Source organism: Bos javanicus, chromosome X (genome assembly GCF_032452875.1).
Source record: "Bos javanicus breed banteng chromosome X, ARS-OSU_banteng_1.0, whole genome shotgun sequence".
NCBI classification, from domain to species: domain Eukaryota; kingdom Metazoa; phylum Chordata; class Mammalia; order Artiodactyla; family Bovidae; genus Bos; species Bos javanicus.
In genome coordinates this window covers 70,170,442-70,187,412 of record NC_083897.1, presented here as the reverse complement: position 1 = coordinate 70,187,412, position 16,971 = coordinate 70,170,442, and the positions used below count along the sequence as shown (strand labels likewise).

At 35.4% G+C, this 16,971-nt stretch overlaps 1 protein-coding gene across 2 annotated transcripts in view; it reads right to left on the bottom strand.

Moving 5' to 3' along the window:
* The window catches only part of HDX (highly divergent homeobox), a 212,515-nt gene that overhangs the window by 60,198 nt on the left and 135,346 nt on the right, over positions 1-16,971 (bottom strand). For both annotated transcript variants that reach the window (XM_061409577.1, XM_061409578.1), the window contains one exon: positions 11,172-11,379. In XM_061409577.1, coding sequence (XP_061265561.1) covers positions 11,172-11,379 — 208 coding nt within the window. The remainder of the gene's footprint in view (positions 1-11,171; positions 11,380-16,971) is intronic.

The following is a 16,971-nucleotide window of genomic DNA, read 5'->3' as shown; positions in this document are numbered from 1 at the left end:
GCTTACAATGCAGGAGACCCAGGTTCAATCCCTGGGCCTGGAAGATACCCTGGAGAAGGAAATGGCAACCCACTCCAATACTCTTGCCTGAAAAATCCCAAGGATGGAGGAGCATGGTAGGCTGTAGTCCATGGGATCACAAAGAGTCGGACATGACTGAGCAACTTCACATGCACCCAACATAGGAGCACCACAATATGTAAGACAAATGCTAACAAGTATGAAAGGGGAAATTAAGAATAACACAATACTAGTGAGAGACTTTAATACCCCACTCACACTAATGGATAGATCAATGAAACAGAAAATTAACAAGGAAACACAAACTTTAAATGATACAATAGACCAGTTAGACCTAATTGATATCTGTAGAACGTTTCACCCCCAAACAATGAATTTCACTTTTTTCTCAAGTGCACACGGAACCTTCTCCAGGATAGATCACATCCTGGGCCATAAATCTAGCCTTGGTAAATTAAAAAAAAAAAAAAATTGAAATCATTCCAAGCATCTTTTCTGACGACAATGCAGTAAGATTAGATCTCAATTACAGGAGAAAAACTATTAAAAATTCTAACATACGCAGACTGAACAACACGCTGCTGAATAACCAACAAATCACAGAAGAAATCAAAAAAGAAATCAAAATTTGCATAGAAACTAATGAAAATGAAAACACAACAACCCAAAACCTGTGGGACATGGTAAAAGCAGTCGTAAGGGGAAAGTTCATAGCAATACAGGCACACCTCAAGAAACAAGAAAAAAGTCAAATAAATAACCTAACTCTACACCTAAAGCAACTAGAAAAGGAAGAAATGAAGAACCCCAGGGTTAGTATAAGGAAAGAAATCTTAAAAATTAGAGCAGAAATAAATGCAAAAGAAACAAAAGAGGCCATAGCAAAAATCAACAAAACCAAAAGCTGGTTCTTTGAAAGGATAAATAAAATTGACAAACCATTAGCCAGACTCATCAAGAAACAAAGGGAGAAAAATCAAACCTGTGGGACACTGTAAAAACAGTGCTAAGGGGAAAGTTGATATCAATACAGGCATACATCAAGAAACAAGAAAAAAGTCAAATAAATAACCTAACTCTATACCTAAAGGAACTAGAAAAGGAAAAAATTAAGAACCCCAGTGTTAGCAGAAGGAAAGAAATCTTAAAAATTAGGGCAGAAATAAATGCAAAAGAAACAAAAGAGACCATAGAAAAAATCAACGAAGCCAAAAGCTGGTTCTTGAAAGGATAAATAAAATTGACAAACCATTAGCCAGACTCATCAAGAAACAAAGGGAGAAAAATCAAATCAATAAAATTAGAAACGAAAATGGAGAGATCACAACAGACAACACAGAAATACAAAGGATCATAAGAGACTACTATCAGCAACTATATGCCAATAAAATGGACAACTTGGAAGAAATGGACAAATTCTTTCAAAAGTGCAACTTTCCAAAAGTGAACCAGGAAGAAATAGAAAATCTTAACAGACCCATCACAAGCACGGAAATTGAAACTGTAATCAGAAATCTTCCAGCAAACAAAAGCCCAGGTCCAGACAGCTTCACAGCTGAATTCTACCAAAAAATTTAGAGAAGAGCTAACACCTATCCTACTCAAACTCTTCCACAAAATTGCAAAGGAAGGTAAACTTCCAAACTCATTCTATGAGGCCATCATCACCCTAATAGCAAAATCTAACAAAGATGCCACAAAAAAAGAAAACTACAGGCCAATATCACTGATGAACATAGATGAAAAAAATCCTTAACAAAATTCTACCAATCAGAATCCAACAACACATTAAAATGATCATACAGCCACGACCAAGTGGGCTTTATCCCAGGGATACAAGGATTCTTCAATATCTACAAATCAATCAATATAATACACCACATTAACAAATTGAAAAATAAAAGCCATATGATTATCTCAATAGATGCAAATAAAGCCTTTGACAAAATTCAACATCCACTTATGATAAAAACTCTCCAGAAAGCAGGAATAGAAGGAACATACCTCAACAAAATAAAAGCTACATATGACAAACCCACAGCAAACATTATCCTCAATGGTGAAAAATTGAAAGCATTTCCCCTAAAGTCAGGAACAAGACAAGGGTGCCCACTTTCACCATTCAGTGCAGTTCAGTCGCTCAGTCGTGTCCCTCTCTTTTGGACCCCATGAATCGCAGCATGCCAAGCCTCCCTGTCCATCACCAACTCCTGGAGTTCACTCAGACTCATGTCCATCGAGTCAGTGATGTCATCCAGCCATCTCATCCTCTGTCGTCCCCTTCGCTTCCTGGCCCCAATCCCTCTCAGCATCAGAGTCTTCCAATGAGTCAACACTTCGCATGAGGTGGCCAAAGTACTGGAGTTTCAACTTTAGTATCATTTCTTCCAAAGAAATTCCAGGGCTGATCTTCTTCAGAATGGTCTAGTTGGATCTCCTTGCAGTCCAAGGGATCTCAAGAGTCTTCTCCAACACCACAATTTAAAAGCATCAACTCTTCAGCGCTCAGCTTTCTTCACAGTCCAAGTCTCACATCCATACATGACCACTGGAAGAACCATAGCCTTGACTAGACGGAATTTTGTTGGCAAAGTAATGTCTCTGCTTATGAATATGCTATCTAGGTTGGTAATAACTTTTCTTTGAGGTGTAAGAGTCTTTTAATTTCATGGCTGCAGTCACCACCTGTAGTGATTTTGGAGCCCAGGAAAATAAAGTCTGACACTGTTTCCACTGTTTCCCCATCTATTTCCCATAAAGTGATGTGACCAAATGCCATGATCTTCATCTTCTGAATGTTGAGCTTTAAGCCAACTTTTTCACTCTCCACTTTCACTTTCATCAAGAGGCTTTTTAGTTCTTCTTCACTTTCTGCCATAAGGGTGGTGTCATCTGCATATCTGAGGTTATTGATATTTCTCCCGGCAATCTTGATTCCAGCTTGTGCTTCTTCCAGCCCAGCGTTTCTAATGATGTACTCTGCATAGAAGTTAAATAAGCAGGGTGACAATATACAGCCTTGACGTACTCCTTTTCCTATTTGGAACCAGTCTGTTTTTCCATGTCCAGTTCTAACTGTTGCTTCCTGACATGCATATAGGTTTCTCAAGAGGCAGGTCAGGTGGTCTGGTGTTCCCAGCTCTTTCAGAATTTTCCACAGTTTATTGTGATCCACACAGTCAAAGGCTTTGGCATAGTCAATAAAGCAGAAATAGATGCTTTTCTGGAACTCTGTTGCTTTTTCTATGATCCAGTGGATGTTGGAAATTTGATCTCTGGTTCCTCTGCCTTTTCTAAAACCAACTTGAACATCAGGAAGTTCACGGCTCAAATATTGCTGAAGCCTGGCTTGGAGAATTTTGAGCATTACTTTACTAGCGTGTGAGATGAGTGCAATTGTGTGGTAGTTTGAGCATTCTTTGGCATTGCCTTTCTTTGGGACTGGAATCAAACTGACCTTTTCCAGTTCTGTGGCCACTGCTGAGTTTTCCAAATTTGCTGGCATATTGATTGCAGCACTTTCACAGCATTATCTTTCAGGATTTGGAATAGCTCAACGGGAATTCCATCACCTCCACTGGATTTGTTCGAAGTGATGCTTTCTAAGGCCCACTTGACCTATACATAGAAAACTACAAAACACTGGTGAAAGGAATCAAAGAGGACACTAATAGACGGAGAAATATACCTCGTTCATGGATCATAAGAATCAGTATAGTGAAAATGAATATACTACCTAAAGCAATCTATAGATTCAAAGCAATTCCTATCAAGCTACTAACGGTATTTTCACAGAGCTAGAACAAAAATTTCACAATTTGTATGGAAACGCAAAAATCCTCGACTAGCCAAAGCAATCTTGAGAAAGAAGAATGGAACTGGAGGAATCAACCTGCCTGACTTCAGGTTCTACTACAAAGCCACAGTCATCAAGATAGTATGGTACTGGCACAAAGACAGAAGTATAGATCAGTGGGAAAAAATAGAAAGCCCAGAGATAAATCCACACACCTATGGACACCTTATCTTTGACAAAGGAGGCAAGAATATATAATGGAGAAAAGACAATCTCTTTAACAAGTGGTGATGGGGAAACTGGTCAACCACCTGTAAAAGAATGAAACTAGAACATTTTCTAACACTATACTGCTACTGCTACTGCTACTGCTACTGCTAAGTTGCTTCACTCGTGTCCCACTCTGTGAGACCCCATAGACGGAAGCCCACCAGGCTCCCCGTCCCTGGGATTCTTCAGGCAAGAACACTGGAGTGGGTTGCCATTTCCTTCTCCAATGCATGAAAGTGAAAAGTGAAAGGGAAGTCGGTCAGTCGTGTCCAACTCTTAGCGACCCCATGGACTACATCCTACCAGGCTCCTACATCCATGGGTTTTTCCAGGCAAGAGTAATGGAGTGGGGTGCCATTGCCTTCTCCAGACACAAAAATAAACTCAAAATGGATTAAAGATCTAAACATAAGACCAGAAACTATAAAATTCCTAGAGGAGAGTATAGGCAAAATACTCTCAGACATACATCACAGCAGGATCCTCTATGAACCACCTCCCAGAATATTGGAAATAAAAACAAAAATAAACAAATGGGACCTAATTAAAATTAAAAGCTTCTGCACAACAAAGGAAACTATAAGCAAGGTGAAAAGACAGCCTTCAGAATGGGAGAAAATAATAGCAAATGAAGCAACTGACAAACAACTAATCTCAAAAATATACAAGCAACTCCTACAGCTCAATTCCAGAGAAAACGACACAATCAAAAAATGGGTTAAAGAGCTAAACAGACATTTCTCCAAAGAAGACATACAGATGGCTAACAAACACATGAAAAGATGCTCAACATCACTCATTATCAGAGAAATGCAAATGAAAACCACAATGAGGTACCATTTCACTCCAGTCAGAATGGCTGCAGTCCAAAAGTCTACAAGCCATAAATGCTGGAGAGGGTGTGGAGAAAAGGGAACCCTCTTACACTGTTGGTGCGAATGCAAACTAGTACAGCCACTATGGAGAACAGTGTGGATATTCCTTAAAAAACTGGAAATAGAACTGCCTTATGACCCAGCAATCCCACTGTTGGGCATACACACCGAGGAAACCAGAATTGAAAGAGACACGTGTACCACAATGTTCATCGCAGCACTGTTTATAATAGCCAGGATATGGAAGCAACCTAGATGTCCATCAGCAGACGAATGGATAAGAAAGCAATGGTACATATACACAATGGAGTATTACTCAGCCATTAAAAAGAATACACTGAAATCAGTTCTAATGATGTGGATGAAACTGGAGCCTATTATACAGTGTGAAGTAAGCCAGAAAGAAAAACACCAATACAGTATACTAACACATATATATGGAATTTAGAAAGATGGTAATGATAACCCTGTATGTGAGACAGCAAAAGAGACACAGATGTATAGAACAGACTTTTGGACTCTGTGGGACAGGGAGAAGGTGGGATGATTTGGGAGAATGGCATTGAAACATGTATAATATCATATAAGAAACGAATCGCCAGTCCAGGTTTGATTCAGGATTCAGGATGCTCGGGGCTGGTGCACTGGGATGACCCAGAGGGATGGTATAAGGAAGGAAGTGGGAGGGGTGTTCATGATGGGGAACATGTGCACACCCGTGGTGTATTCATGTGGATGTATGGCAAAACCAATACAATATTGTAAAGTAAAAAGAAATTTAAAAAAAGAAAGAAAAAAAAAAGAAAAAAAATAAGGTCTATTTTGTCTTATATGAGAATTGCTACTCGAGCTTTCTTTGCTCCCCATTTGCATAGAATATATTTTTCCATCCTCTCACTTTCTGTCTATACGTGTCTTTAGGTCTAAAGTGGGTTTCCTTGTAGACAGCACATATATGTTTCTTGTTTTTGTATACTAGCCAGTCTGTGTCTTTCAGCTGGAGCATTTAAACCATTTACATTTAAAGTAAATCTTGATATATATGTTCCTATTGCCATTTTCTTAATTGTCTGGGGTTGATTTTGTAGATCTTTTTTCTTCTCTTCTATTTCTTGACTACATAAGTCCCTTTAACATTTGTTGTAAAGCTGGTTTGGTGGTACTGAATTCTCCTAACTTTTTCTTGTCAGAAAAGCTTTTTTATTTCTCCATCAGTATTGAATTAGACACTTGCTGGTACAATAATCTTGGTTGGAGATGTTCCCTTTTCAGTATTTTAAATATATCCTGCCATTCCCTTCTGGCCTGTGGAGTTTCTGTTGAAAGATCAGCTCTTAAATGTATGGGATTTCCCTTGTATGTTACTTGTCGCTTTTCCCTTACTGCTCTTAATATTCTTTGTTTGTGTTTAGTCTTTATTAGTTTGATTAATATGTGCCTTGGCATGTTTCTCCTTGGGTTTATCCTGTATGGGACTCTTTGTGCCTCTTGGACTTGATTGGCTATTTCCTTTTCCATGTTGGGGAAATTTTCAACTATAACCTTTTCAAAAATTTTCTCATACTCTTTCTTTTTTCTTCTTCTTCTGAGACCCCTATAATTCAAATGTTTGTTTGTTTGCTATTGTCCCAGAGTTCTCTGAGACTATCCTGAGTTCTTTTCATTCTTTTACTTTATTCTGCTCTTCAGTAGTTATTTCCACAATTTTATCTTCCACCTCACTGATTTGTTCTTCTGTTTCAGATATTCTGCTATTGATTCCTTTTAGAGTATTTTTAGTTTTGATAATTGTATTGTTTGTTTCTGCATGCTTATTGTTTAATTCTTCTAGGTTTTTGTGAATTGATTCTTGCATTTTCTTCATTTTGTTTTAAAAGTTTTTGATCATCTTTACTATCATTATTCTGAATTCTTTTTCAGGTAATTTTCCTATTTCCTCTTCATTTATTAATAGATCTTCCCTGGTGGCTCAGATGGTAAAGTGTCTGCCTACAATGTGGGAGATCCATGTTAGATCCCTGGGTTGGGAAGATCTCCTGGAGAAAGAAGTGGCAACCCACTCCACTATTCTTGCCTGGAGAATCCCAGGGACGGAGGAGTCTGGTAGGCTACAGTCCATGGGGTCTGCAAAGAGTTGGACACGACTGATTGACTTCACTTTCACTTTCTTTCTTCATTTATTTGGACTTCTGTGTTTCTAGCTTGTTTCTTCATTTGTGTAGTATTTCTCTGAATTTTCTTTCTTTCTTTCTTTCTTTTTAACTTATTGTGTTTGAGGTCTCCTTTTCCCAGGCTGCAAGGTTGAATTCTTTCTTCCTTTTGGTTTCTGCCCTCCTAAGGTTGGCCCAGTGGTCTGTGTATGCTTCTTATAGGGTAAGATTTTTGCTGAGTTTTTGTTTGTTTGTTTGTTTTTCCTCTGATGGGCAAGGCCGAGTGAGGTGGTAATTTTGTCTGCTGATTATTGGGTTTATATTTTTGTTTTGTTTGTTGTTTAGATGAGGTGTCCAGCACAGAGTACTACTGGTGGTTGGATGATGCTTGGTCTTTTATTCAAATGGTTTCCTTTGTGTGGATTCTCACTATTTGATACTCCCTATGGTTAGTTCTCTTGTAGTTTAGGGTCTTGGAGTCAGTGCTTCCACTCCAAAGGCTCAGGGCTTGATCTCTTTATTAAATGATATTCTTTTCACCTGTTATATCTTACTCTTCATTGTTAATTTCTCTTTCTTCAGTATCCTGTTTCCTGAGGGAACAGATAGCAGGATATAATCCAATAATGGTCAGAAACACTGTCTTCAATAAGGTAGGACTGGGTGCTGACAGAAGGAGACTTTAGAAAATCTGTGTCTGAGCTGGGTCTCAGGATATCTGCTTCTCAGTTCTCATAGTCTCATCCTTTCTTCAATCTTCATATTTCTTTGGTATAAATTGTATGTTAAAATTCACCTCTGCAATACTCCAATGATTGCTGTCAGACCATCAGGCTGTGAGGAAGTGTAACACCTGCTCAATTTGGAGACATGAGTCTTGGAGACATGGCCATTTAAGAAGCACTGTACTAGCTAGAAGAGAAATTCTTTTTCTGGAACTCTTTTGCTAGTCACTTGATTATTCAACTTTGGAATTTCCTTCAAACGGTAGGATAGAGATAGGGCACCTATCCAGCACACAGGTAAATGCATCAGTCTGCACACATAACATCTGCTTCCTTTTGACATTTATATCCTCCAAGTGGCAGGTGGCCTAAACAAGATGACTGTTGAGCCGTTTTCCTATCTATCATCTTTGATTTTCAAAGCTACACAGACTCACTGGAAACATGCTGGACAACTCAACAAATATTGTAGGGGCATTTGGGTAATCATTTGGAAAATAAAAGTAGGTATTTTCTTCACACATCTTAAAGCAAAACAATTTCTAGGTGGGATAAATATCAAGTAAAAATAAATCCATAAGGAAACAAGAAGGATATATGGGGTATGTTTACATAATTGTAGTACAGGAAGGATTTTTTTAATCATGACGCCAAAGTCACAAACCATATAGGAAAAAAGCTGGTATATCTGACAACAGAAAAATTACAAGCAAAAGTTGTGACTGTTGAAACTCCATAAACAAACTTAGAAGGTAAAAATAAATTAGAAAATATAGTGTTACTATCCTGTTCAATAGAGTTTTTAAAAATCCAATGCAAAATTCTCTCTATCATAGATGCAAAAAGAAAACCCACTATATATTATATAATTCCACTTATATGATATGCCCAGAAAAGACAAATTTATATAGTCAGAAATCAGATCAGTTTTTACCTAGGTTTTGAGGTGGGAGTGGATATTGACTGAAAATGGTCTCAAGAATTTTTTGAACTGATGAAAACATTATATAATTGGATTTTAGTTTTTTGAAGTGGTAAAAATATTCCACAATTGGATTTTAGTGATTATTCTAAAATTCAATTTTAGAAATGGCAATGATTGTACAACTGCATATAATTTACTAAAAATCATGGAGAAGGAAATGGCAACCCACTCCAGAATTCTTGCCTGGAGAATCCCATGGAGAGAGGAGCCTGGTGGGCTACAGTCCATGGGGTCACAAAGAGTTGGACATGACTGAGAGACTAAATCAAACCATTGAATTCTACTTTAGAAATGGATGAATTTTATTCTATGTAAATTAAACCTTAATAAAAGTGTTCATAAAGGTGTCAGAAGAGGACTGTTTCTGTATTTGAAATCAAACGAACAATTCTTCTTATGGACAAATGATATAATTACATATTATTATTTGAATTCTTATTTAGGGAAACACTAAGAAGCATTAACCAACCAGTCCATTCTAAAGGAGATCAGCCCTGGGTGTTCATTGGAAGGACTGATACTAAATCTGAAACTCAAATACTTTGGCCACTTCATGCGAAGAGTTGACTCATTGGAAAAGACCCTGATGCTGGGAGGGATTGGGGGCAGGAGGAGAAGGGGATGACAGAGGATGAGATGGCTGGATGGGATCACCGACTCGATGGACATAAGTTTGAGTAAACTCCAGGAGTTGGTGATGGACAGGGAGGCCTGGCGTGCTGTGATTCATGGGGTTGTAAAGAGTCAGACACGACTGAGTGACTGAATTGAACTGAACTGAAGAAGTATTATAAAGATGATCTAACCTAACTCCCTTATTTTGTGGATAAGAAAACTAAGGCCTGATGATTTAAATAGTTTGCCTGAAGTCACATAATCAGCTAGTAGAAGATTTAAGACTAGCACCCAGGTTGCCCAGCTACTAGCCTGTTGTTTATCACATTATGCCATACTGTTTTTCATTACAATGTTCTAACTTAAACTGACTAAAATTCCAAAAATTAAAATAATCGTGTACTATAATCTATGGATTTTTGTAATAGCAAATATTTTCTAAGCATGGGAGATCATTATTGTGGTAGATCAGTTTTACTTTTTGTGATGATGATGTGGGAGACTGCTTAGGTGGAAGCATTAAAAATCAAAAATATGAATGTTGGTGACAAAAGGGTTAGAGCCATTATGAAAAACAGTATGAAAGTTCCTTAAAAAAATTAATAATGATTTTCTTATTTAATTTAAATCCAACAATCCCTCTTCTGGGTATATATCCAAAAGAAATGAAATTAGTACCTCAAAGAGGTATCTGCATTTACATGTTCATTGCAGTATTAGTCACGGTAGCCAAGGTATGGAAGCAAGCAAGTGTCCATAGACCGATGAATGGATAAAGAAACTGTGGTATATACATACAATGGAATATTATCCAGTCTTTTAAAAATCCTGCCATTTGCAAGTGCTTGGATGAACCTAAAGGGCATTATACTAACTGAAATAAGCCAAATACAGGAAGAAAAATACTGCATGATCTCACTTATATGTGGAATAAAAAAAAATCAAATATATAGAAGCAGAGTAGAATGGTAGGTACCAGTGTGAGGACATGGGGAAAATGGGGAAATTTTGGTCAAAGGGTGGAAACTTTCAATTACATAGGATAAGTCTAGGTAACTAATATAGAGCATGATGACAAAAATTAACAATATAGTTGACCTTTGAACAACATGAGGGTTAGCGTCATGGAAGCCCTATCACAGTTAAAAATCCAAGTATAACTTTTGACTTTTCCAAAACTAAGCTACTAATAGCCTACTGTTGACTTACCAATAGCATAAACAATTGGCTAACACATATTTTGTATGGTTTATATATATTACATATATTTTATGTATTCATGACATACCTTTTTCTTTTTTAATATTTCTAGGCCACATGGTTTTGCTGCAGGTTTTTCCAAATTGTTGCAAATCTCCAAAATTTTTTCCAAAGTATTATTGAAAGTGAACCAGTGCAGTTCAAACCCATGTTGTTTAAGCATCAACTGTATGGCCTATATTGTATGCTGGAAATTTGCTTTGGGAGTAGATTTCAGGTGCTCTCATTGTGAAGAGATGGATACGTTAATTAGCTTGAGCATAGTAATCATTTCATTATGTATATTTATATCTAAACTTGTACACTTTAAATATATATGAATATTATTTTAAAATATAATGAAAATAAATAAAATATGTCTATTTAACCAAATGTTTTGATGACTTTAGATTTGAAGCACAATAAACTGAAAAGCAAGTAAAAATGCATCAAATACACAAAAGATATCATTAGGAGGTGCAGCATATAAAATACCTTGAGAGCTTCCTTCAGACAAACAGATGGATACTTCATCATTTCTGTCATTATCCTCTCCTACTTCAGGACCAGCTTCCTCTCCTGGTGTGAGTGCAGACAAAGAACCATATTCGGGCTGCTCAGAAAAATCAGCAGGGCCTCCTCTTGGAGGTGGAACTTCAATCCCCATTAAACGATATTTCCTTCTTCGATTCCCAATCCATGTCTTTATAAGAGAAATACAAGAGGAAGTTTTGTAAAAATAGACACCTTAGTAGTTTTACCATTAAAATAATGAATGGATGCTGCATAAAATATGATTGTAAAGAATAAACAGGTACTGAGAAAAATGCAGTTTTATTCCTACTCAATAAACTGAAATATAAATGTTTCTATTTAATTTTTTTTTATTATCTTAATAATCAGACTTTCAAGCAACATGTAGCCCATTGCAGAATACTTTTTTGCTTTTGTTTTCTTTCTGGAGAAAATAACCCACCAAATATTTCAAAATAAACATGAATTGATTCTTTCCCAAAAGTGACCAGGCATGCAGCTCTAAATATATTTCATATCCTAATTCCAATCTTGATCTTCCTAGGTGAAAATGTGCTTTCTAGTAACTTTTTTTGGCTCCACGATGATTACCTGGGTATTTTAAGTATTATAACTTTCCATTTTATTAGATTTAGAACCAATTTCTAAAACTTGTTATATTAAAATAGGTTTGGAGTTATAGGAAGTTACAAAAATTGGTCTTCATTCAATTTTCTTCAATTTACATTTTACATAATTATAATACCATAACAGAAAATGGAAATTGATATTGTACAATATGTATTGACAATTTTATTTTCCTTTATCATACCATTCTTCTCCCCCTTTCTGCTGTCTTCAACTCCTGACAACCATCAATGTATTTTCCACATCTATAATTGTGTCATCTTGAGAATGCTATATAAATAAAGTAATACAGCATGTGACTGCAAAAAAATTCAAAAAATTGGTTTTTGTCATTCAACATAATTTCATGGAGATTTATTCAATTTACATGTAATTATAGTCCATTCCTTTTTATTGCTAAGAAGTCTTCCATGATACAGCTTCTTTCCTGTTCTTTGCAGTGTTTGTTTAACCCTTCACTTGTTGGAGGACACTTGATTCCATTTTTTAGCTATTATATACAGCCATAAAGCTCCTATGAACAGTTTTGTACAGGTTTTTGTGCTGATGTAAGTTTTCATTTCTCTAGTATAAATGCCAAATAATGAAATTTCTGGGTCAATTGGTAATTATATGTTTAATTTTTAAAAGGAACTGCCAAATTGTTTCCATAAAAGTTGTACCATTTTACATTCTTACCAGCAATGATTGAGAGATTCAGTTTCTTGGTGTTCTTGCTAGGACTTGGCATTATAAGTATTTTTTCTTTTTTTTAGCTGTTCTCATTTGTGCATATAGTAATGATCAAATTCTTAATTTGGTTTTCCCAATGGCTAGTAGTATTGATAATGTTTTCACATACTTTTTGCCATCCACCTATCAGTGAACTTCATGTCTTTTGCCCATTTTGTGATAAAGTTGGTCTTTTAGTACTGAGTTTTGAGAGTACTTTATATATTCTAGATATGATTTTTTGTCAGACATGTGATTTTGCAAAATTTTCTTCCATTTTGTAGCAGATATGAGTTCTTTGCCAAATATGGGGCTTGCAAATATTTTCTCCTTGTCTGTAGCTTGTATTTTCATCATCTTGGTCTTTTGTAGCACAAAAGTTTTTTTTTTTTTTTTTAATTTTGATAAAGTTGAAGCTATTGCTTTTATTCTTTTCCGGATTGTGCTTTTAGTACCATTCCTAATAATTCTTCACCAAGCTGTATTAATATTTAATTTTTTTATAGTTTTATTTTTCACATTTAAATTCCTGGTCCATTATGAATTCATTCTTGTTTAAGGTGTTAGGCCTAAGTCTAAGGTACTTTACATTTTCCAATAGAAATGCAGTTGCTCCAGAATATTTCTTGAAAAGACTTCCTCCACTGAACTGCTTTTGCATCATCTTTGTCAAACTTAGCTAAGCTGGCCATGGTTGTGCAGGAATACTTCTGGATTCTCTATTCTGTTCCAATGATCTATATATCTATCACCCTGCTAATATAGTCTTGATTAGTGTATTTATATAATAAGTCTTGAAATTAGGTAAATGAATTTCTTCCACTTATTATTTTTTTCCAGAACTGTTTTGGCTATACTAGCATATTTCCTTTCCATATGAATTTTAGAGGTATCTTGCCTACATCAACAAAAAATCTTGCTGAAATTTTATAGGGATTATGTTAGAACTGAATAACAATTTGAGAAGACTTGACATTTTTACTATGCTGGGTCTTCCAGTATGTGCACACAGAATATCTCTCCATTTACTTAGAATTACTTTTATTCTTTTCATCAGTGTTTTGTAGTTTTCAGCATTTAAGTCTTATACATGTTTTGTTGGAGTTACATGTATTTGATGTTTTGAGTGATTGCAAAGAATGCATCTTAAATTTCAGTTTGATTGTGTTTGTTTTTAACTATACAGGCATGCAATTGATTTTTATATGATGATCTTGAATCCAGAGACTTTGGTGAATTCAGTTATTAGTTGTAGGAGTGTTTTATTTCTTTAGGACTTTCTAAACAGACAATCTTGTATCTTTTATTTACTTTTCTTGATTTATTGTACTGGTTAGAACTTCCATTACTATCATAAAGGTGGCCAGAGTGAACATCTTGTTTCTGGTGTCAAGGGAAAGCTTCTATTTTTCACCATTAAAATATGATGTTAACAGTAGGTTTTGAGTGTTTGTAGAGTTATTTTGGGGAGAGATTTTTTAATGATGAATTCAATTTTCTTAATAGTAATAGGGCAACCTAAATGTCCATCAATAGATAAATGGATAAAAAAATGTGGTATATATATATATATATATACACACACACACAATGTAATATTACTTAGCAATAAAAAAGAATGAAATAATGCCTGGATCTGGAGATTACTATACTGAGTGAAGTAAATTAGACAAAGACAAATGTCATATGATATCACTTAAATGTGGAATCTAAAAAAAATTACACAGATTAACTTATTCACAAAATAGAAATAGACTCATGGACACAGAAAACAAACTTATCACCAAAGGGAATAGTGGGATGGGAGGGAGAGATAAATTTATGAGTTTAGGATTAACATGCACACACTACTATATATAAAATAAATAACCAAAAAGGACCTACTATATAGCACAGGGAATTATAGTAAGTATCTTGCAATAACGTATAATGGAAAAGAATCTGAAAAAAAATATGTGTGTGTGTGTATATATATAGGTGTGTGTGTTGTGTATATGTCCTCCCTGGTGGTGCAGATGGTAAAGAAGCTTCATGCCATGCGGGAGACCTAGGCTTGATCCCTGGTTTGGGAAGATCCCCTGGAGAAGGGAGTGATGATCCATCCAGTATTTTTACCTGGTGAATCCCATGGACAGAGAAGCCTGGTGGGCTACAGTCCATGGTTGCAAAGAGTCGGACATGACTGAGCAACTAACATACACACACACACACAAACACATACATACATACATATATAAAACCATATCAGTTTTCTGTACATCTGAAACTAATACAACATGGTAAATAAACTATAATTCAATTAAAAATGGTTAACAATCAATAATTGAATAGGGCTTCCATGATGGCTCAGTGGTAAAGAACCTGCCTGCCAATGCAGGAGATGCAGGTTCGATCCCTGGATCAGGAAGCTCCCCTAGAGAAGGAAATGGTAACCCACTACAGTATTCTTGTCTGAGAAATCCCATGGAAAGAAGAGCCTGGTGTTTGCAAAGAGTCGGACATGACTTAGTGACTAAACAACTAAGAAAATTATGTAGAAAATTATGTCTACCTCAACATTTTTTGAAAGCAGCAGTTTAAAACCAATTTTATACTCAAGTTTCTCATGTAATTTTCAAAAAGCTCATAACCTTTACAGTTTTGTTATGATATCCTACGAAGAATAATTGTCATGCCAATCTACAAAGTAAAAGAATTCTTAAAACCTGTGTATTTTCTTTGAGTGTAGAAAGTCACTCAATAGCATTTCATAATTTCAGGTCTAAATTTGATTATAGTACCCTTTCTTTGTGTAGCAAGTAGAATTTCTTCTATATCACAAGGTTCACATAAATACAAAATAACCTTAGATATAAGGTTCTACATTATTTATCAAAAGTAAGTAAAAATTATGAATAAAGTTAAATTTTACTTGGTAAGATTTTGTAAAACAAAATGCAAGGCAAAACAGAACTATTCAGTCAATCCAAGAAGATTAATTATTTATATATTTGGGTGTGCATTTTCTCTTCATATTCTAGGGACTGTAGTACCTTTGATGTATTTAGCATTCCATGCTAAATGTGAAACCTGAAACACATGGATTGCTTTGTAGGCTACCAAATGAAAACTACCTGGTAGAAAAAAAAATCATGAATATTAATTTTGCTAGCTTTGGTAACTTCTCCCATGGAAAAAGCACTAGTTTAAAGAGAGTAGTTCTGTTTCAATTTTCCTTCACGTGGTCTCAATGAGAATAAGCTATTAGACTTCAGGAAAAGTAAAGAATTTCAACTTCTTACTAAAGCTCCATTAAACTGTCATGTATTTTCTCTATTTTCTATCTTTGAATACTGATGCTTATCAAATTTTAAATGTAGAAGCTTCTTTTTCACAATAATCTTAGCCATAGATGCTTGGAAAAATGATGATATGGGCAGAAGAAGACCAATACACTTTTCTTAGGATATTTTTTGTTTCCTTTACATCATGAAGATTTGGGAAAAGAGAAAAAGAAAACAGAAACCAGTTTTGATTTGTTTTCAACTTTTTTTTCACCCATCTTGGGAGAAATGAGTAATTATGGAATGCATAGTGATAAAGGTAAAATAATATTTCATGTGAACACCAGGATTATATGAGAATTTATTACATACTAGGACTGAAATAGTTCCTCTCTGGATATTTCTTAAAACTGGAAGGCACTGAGAAAATAATTTGGTGTACAAATATAATGTTAATGGTTTTATTACACTTTCAATGAATCATAGAAGATAGAAGTAATCTTAAAAGCCAACTAGTCTAACTTTCCATTTAATGTAAAAGTTCCTTCTTTAGCATTGTAGGTGAATGGCTAGTTAGTTTTTGCATGAAAATTTCAGGAATATGAAGCATATTACTTTGCAAGATTTTCCCAGTCCATTTTTTTTTTTTTCCAAAATGTTCTTCCTTAGACTGTATCTCTTGTCTTATTAATCTAAGCCTTGGTTCCATTTTTTCACTCTGGAACCACCTTATCTGAAATAGTCTTTTCTGCATTTCAACTATCAATTATGTAAAGAAGATTTATTCCTTTGGGGGGAGGGGCATGCTATGTGCCTTGCAGGATCTCAGTTCCCCAAGCAGAGATTGAACCTGGGCCATATCAATGAAATCACCAAATTCTAACCACTAGGCCATCGAGGAATTTGAGTATTTATTTCTTTGTTTCATAGGGTTTTGAAATATAGAGTTTTTCAACCATTTTATGTGACTCAAGGTTAAGTTATTTTATCATTCTAAGCCTCAATTTCCTTATCTGAAGAATCTATAAATTGATGTAACTGGTTTCCAAATCTATAGTCTCCTGGATAATATTTACCCCTCCACAGTTGCTCATAAGTTTATATAATAACTATATCTTTTCAATCAGAACTCCCCCTGTATTAACAGGACAAATATAATG